The following is a 6,000-nucleotide window of genomic DNA, read 5'->3' on the forward strand; positions in this document are numbered from 1 at the left end:
AGCCTACATGTGTAGGTCTATATTGTCTTTTTTTAACCTGGCTGCACTGTGAAGAAAAAGAATAGTCCACAGTTCCAGGATTTAATCTATTTCGATGACCTTTGAGCACACAACCAGCTGAGTTGAAAGCACACTCACTGGATGCGCTTGTTTCTGCTATGCACAGCACTGCTCTGGCTAGCATGGAGAGGTAGAGATGTGGAAGGTGGACTATTGCACATAATATTTCTGTAAGTTATTTATAACTTATTCGGAACGCTGCTTTTATCACTTTTTGACCAACCTGCCCAAACCTGTGATATTTTCTAGTAACTTACTCACAGGTTGTGGGTTGACCCACACATCACTATTGGATGCCTCGTATATTGCATTTTTTATCTCCTGTAGATTGCAGACATGTGTAGGCCTACCTGTTGACCTGACATCAGGGCTTTATGTGGCTTGAAAGAAGTTGCATTGGACCTTCATGAAGGTATTTTTTTTTGTACTATAGCATTCCCAGTCAGTGGTGCTACCAGAGATAACCCAAAGCTCATATCAGAGAGTTGGGGATCAAACTGCTACCAAGCCAGCTGAGGTAATCTGTCACACCAAGGTAGCCCCTGACACAGCGGGTGGTAGACCACTGATATACACAACAGCATACCCACACAAGCCTGATTTACCCATACACACACTGTCTGTATAAATAAATCACACTGATACACACACTCACACACATACAGTGCACTTTAATACATGGCCAACAGCATTCAATCACCAAATTTCCTGAAAGAGTTCTGATGCCTTGATCTTCAGCTTTGCCACAGGACACAGCACTATGTTTCACTTTATGACAATTCACTAATGCACTGCCCCTTGTATGTTACACAACCACACACAAGATCCTCATGTTTGGCTATAAGGTAATAAGCAAAAGATGGACTAAAATTCGCCAGCACAAATCTACAGAACAATTTAACTATTTGGAAGAATTTTAAATCCCAAAGTAACCATTCAAGCATTCACACAAATACTAAACAATGTTATCATGATGCATGAGAACATCATGATAACATTGTTTAGTATTTGTGTAGCAAGCCCCTGCACTGATCTGGCATGTACTATAAGAGTTACTGCGGAGTGCATCTTAGCCTTGCAAAAATTATCTCTTTCGAATCCTTGCAGTATCAAAAAGGCCAAAGAGAAAAAAACCTAGCTTTTGTAAATCTTTGATGTATGAGAGCACACCCGAAGACTGAGTGAAGACATAGTAAATATAATATATGGGCTTTTAGAAAGATGGACAGCCACTAACATAGTATGTCTTTTGGAGTTGTTACATGAATTGTTGTGCAAATGTAAAATGCAAATGCATTTAGAAAACTGGAAATAAAGTCCTGCATATGTTATATCAGCCATTTCATCTATTAATGTTGCTTGTGTATCTGATTAGCTGATGCATCAATGCATTTAGACTAAAAATGAAATTTACTTCTTTACTTTATCATACTGTATGTCATAACATGTTGAGATTATATGAAAAAATAAGGGACAGACAAGTGAGGGAAACATTTGTAGTGTACAAACAGTGTGGATTTGTGCATTTTATATCAAATAAATTTGGACCACTCCAAATTCTTTCTCTCTCCCTGGGAGAAAGAAAAGGAGGGGGCTTTGAGATATCAACCCTCAACAGACAGCTGAAGCGACCCAAAGGAAGAGGAGAAAGGTTGCTTTCCCCAAGTGCTGTTTCTGGGCAGTTCGATCATAAAACTTGCCACCTCTGATGCTGCAGCCAGATAACGCTTGGTGGCTGACTGTGAAAGACTGCCCTGAACTCTTTGTGTAAACAAAGAGTACTGTCTCCTCAAAACTCATAGCATTACCTGGTTTAATTAAATCTTTTAGTTACTTGACTAGGTCTCTCAACTCCATTTGAGTAGTTATGTTACCATGTTGGTGTTATTTGTTGTTGAAAAGAATCTAACCAAGTTAATTTTGCAGTGTTTTAATATTCAGCAAGGATCCCTGACCTTTATTCATTCTATGTTATCAATGCTTTGTTCCCAACACTTTCTGACACTTCCTTTAGAAATGATGATAAAGAAATGTCATCCTATCCCCGATTAATTTTCCAGCTTGAATTTTATAATAAGATAAATTGACTAAATAACTAAAGCTCCTGAGCAAGAGATTGTTTAGGGTTAATCAAAGCTATCCTCATGTAACCCCAGGTCCCCCAAGTGGATAAAATAAGTATTACATGCCATCGTTTGAAATGCTGTTTAATGTATAAATGTCACTCTGTATTTACCTGTCCATAATCTAATGCCATTCGTGTATCTTGCTTATATTCTCTAAGAATGTTTAACAGCCAATATATCCAGAAAGCTAGTTAAGTTCCTCTCATCTGATGCGATTCCAATGAAATGCTAACCTTTTAAGGTCTAACTACTGACAATTGTTTTCCTTTTTTTTATCAAGTGCTTATATATACCCGTTTGACAATTAAGGTTTGATTGTAGGAAGATATTTGATTACAATACACGCAAATTGATTTTTCCCTCGTTTCCAACAACTTTGAGTTTTATTGTCTTTGTTTTTGTTTTGTTAAAAGTTATCAGTCCGTTAAGTTACACTAGTTTAATTGAAGAACAACCAAGTTCTTTTTAAGCTTTATTCGTCGAGCTAATCCCACCGACGGCAGACCCAGCCACATGGCCCGCCAGCAGTAACCCAAGGAGAACCCAAACAGAACCACCTCATTGCCAGACCGAGGACGGTCAACACTTGAGGGTTTTTCTTCATTCAAGACACGGAGAACCCCCGGAAAATTCCCTAGCAGAAAGCCAGGAATCGATCAGCTAGCGTGGGGACCCGTGCAACCGGCCAAGGCAGGCAACAAGGCATTCTGTGATCAGAGATGTCCCATAGTTGTTAATAGATTATCTTTAACTCTTAAAACTCATAGCTTGCATTCATTAGCTGCTCGTATGAGTCAAAATGCTCCCCACGATAGAACCCCACATTCTCATTGTTTAGCCATTGTTTATTTCTTTGATGTATATGTAACCGCATTTATATTCACCTTAGTTACTTAATAAATCTCACTGTAATCAAAGGAATTGTGTGTGTATTGCCTGTCTCCAAGTCCCTGCCACGAGAATTTACCCCTTCGATATGAGACTGACTGATTGATTTAGGATAATTGAGCGATTATTAACTAACTGATCACAAGTGAATAATTGTATAATTATTAAAATGCTACCCAGAGGTCCGGAGACTCTGGGTGCATTAAATCTCCGGTGGTGCCCCGCGAAACGAGAGCTTTGTGAATTAATGTTCTCTGAATATTAAAATTCATAATTTTGTATTAATTCTCATAAATTTATTAGATCAAATGTAGTCATGCTACACATTTGAGTAAAAAATAAGAATAGCACTGCATTTATGTTTAATGGACAGGATATATCAGCTTACTACTTGGCAATGCCAACATTTATCACCTCAGTTTTCAGGCAGTAAATAGTCCTAGAAAATGCCCTCAGTTGTATATTATTATACTTATATATATATATAAGAACACCTTTCATGTCACTTTTCAGGATTTTAGGTGGAAAATCCTAACCATTTGTACACTTCTGTGTAGGAAATGTAACAAATTATTAATTCAGTACCATGTACATCTGAGTACATCAGCTTGAAGGTTTGGTTTGTAAATATGAAACACATGTTTCGAGCGGGAAAAAAAGATGATCTGGGATTTCCCAGGATGTGAAGAAAAATTCTATAATATCTAGACAGCTTCAAATAAACGCGTGAAGTCATGGTTAAGTCAGAGGTTGGTATTCTGACACAACTAGACTTCTTTGCTGGAACATTTAACTGACAAGGTCCACACTCTAAACCAGAGCCTGAACAAATGTTTTTTCTCAGTAATGCAAGACTTGCCAGAGTTTCCTCCACATGCGACTTCGATGACTGAAAAGCAAAATGAATGACAAAAATGTTGGGAAACTCACCAAGACACGAGCCATCGATCTCCTCATACCCAACGCTACAGACACATTTTCCCAAGGGAACCAACCAGTCTCCATCAGCTCCACAGAACAGTTTGGGTGTGTCTCTTTCTTCTGCATGGTCAATACACGCCCCCCTCACCTCCACCAATGAGGAAGAGTCCACACGAGGCACTGTGTCCGGAAATGAGGCCAGGTTCCGCAGAGTGAATGGACATTTCTTATAGTAAACCCTCACTGAAACCAAGGCAATGCAGGCACCGATGTCCTGGAAAGCCAGATAAAAGCCCTTCCTGGTCATGGGTCCCACCTCGCGCACCTCCGTGTTGAGCTTGAGTATGCGATCTCCGAGATCCATCTGAGTGAAGCTCTCATCAGCAGCGATGGTGTCAATCTTTGTGTACTGTGTGGGCTTGAATTTGACACCGTGAGCCTCATCAGTCTCATGGTAGAAGAGGTTGAAGGTCTCCTTGCAGGTGCCAGACACCCAAGGGATGGAGTTGCAGTCACGCAGGGTGAAGCGAAGCTCCACATAGATCTTTTGGGCAGCCTGTCGAGAGATCCAGTTGGAGCGGAGCCAGTTGTTCTGGTTAGGCTCCATCACATTGCACACCTGGAAAGTATGGATGGGCCGGTTGTGTTCGTCCATCTCCGTGATAGCATCCCACTAAACAGAAAGGGGTGGGAGGTAGAAGAGGAAAGACGAGAGAAAGCAAAGAAAATGACTAGTTACTAAATAATCATACTAAAAGTCTAATGTCTCGCTAGTTGTACCACAAGGCAAAATTGTTCAATATAAAAGTGATGTACAGAATGATTAAACATGTGTCCTGATTGTAGAACGCCATGGGGGTCACTAACATCAAATTTCTTTACATTTAGGTAACCATTTGTTTTTGAAATACTGTACCATGGATTAGATTTGTCTTTTCAAGAGACCATGAATATTTAAATCAAATCATGACAATCAGACAATAAGTTCTTGAGACATTTTGCTCTGGGCCAAAATTATGAATAGACAATCTATTATCCTCAACACTGTGAAAGGAAAAAACAAACAAACTAAATCTATTTTTTCCTTTTATTCCATCAGGTCTTTCTAGGTAGGTTTTCTCTTAGAATGATGTCTGACTCCAGCTGCATAGTTGTCAGCTCTGCAACTCCCAGATCACATGATCAGGGCGTATGGCAGCTTTGCAGGGTCATGAGGTTACCTGTCCCCTTGTTGATAGGAGAGAAGTTAATGGGGGTTTTTAGCCTTCTGGTCGTGCACAGCTCTCTGGTTTTCTTAGAGTGGGGACTGGCTACACGGGCGACCCCAAAACCACCCAGCATCGACCTCCAAGAATCAAATTACCTGCCTGGGAAAAAGGGCTCTCAAATCACTTTGCTTGCAATGCAGCATTGGACCCTCCACAAGCTGCAGTGTTTGCCTTTGTGTATGTGGTTTATATTTACAACAACATACAAACCATTGTGCTTTTACTGTATATGGTGGGGTATGATTTTTTAAAAACCATTACTACTACTTCTACAGTATTACTTCACACACATGTAACTTTTTTTGTGGACCAAGATATTTGTAAAAAAAAATAATGGAATACAATTATGGCCAAATTTGAACATAATGTGAACAAGATATAGGCAACATTAGCATTAACCCTTAACTTTTATTTGTGGCATCAAATGTCCAATGTGGCCCCTTTGACTCAACAGGATTGTGGATGAGTTTTAACTTACGAAGCCCTGCACATACCCGCTTTTGTATCGCAGTACTGCATACCCAATATTGTTCACTGGTATGAAGCAAACACTATAATCAACACTGTTTTCACAGAATCAGGCAAGGGATGCACATGGGAGGTTAGGTGAGGGAGGCCAAGCATGAAGCTATTAATTACTAGCTAACACATTCACATAAATATAATTCTGTATTTAAAAGTGAACCGGCTACATACCATACACACATTAACATGGGCACAAACACACACATACTTCA

The 6,000-nt window shown here is 39.7% G+C and overlaps 1 protein-coding gene across 4 annotated transcripts in view; it reads right to left on the reverse strand.

The window, feature by feature from the left end:
• Window positions 1-4,668, reverse strand: part of LOC123973866 (ephrin type-A receptor 6-like) — a 142,479-nt gene extending 137,811 nt beyond the window's left edge. For all 4 annotated transcript variants that reach the window (XM_046054224.1, XM_046054222.1, XM_046054221.1 and 1 more), the window contains exon 1: window positions 4,005-4,668. In XM_046054224.1, coding sequence (XP_045910180.1) covers window positions 4,005-4,650 — 646 coding nt within the window. In that variant the 5' untranslated portion in view covers window positions 4,651-4,668. The remainder of the gene's footprint in view (window positions 1-4,004) is intronic.
• Window positions 4,669-6,000: the final 1,332 nt, after the last annotated feature.

The sequence above is a fragment of the Micropterus dolomieu genome, linkage group LG07 (genome assembly GCF_021292245.1).
Source record: "Micropterus dolomieu isolate WLL.071019.BEF.003 ecotype Adirondacks linkage group LG07, ASM2129224v1, whole genome shotgun sequence".
Classification (NCBI taxonomy): domain Eukaryota; kingdom Metazoa; phylum Chordata; class Actinopteri; order Centrarchiformes; family Centrarchidae; genus Micropterus; species Micropterus dolomieu.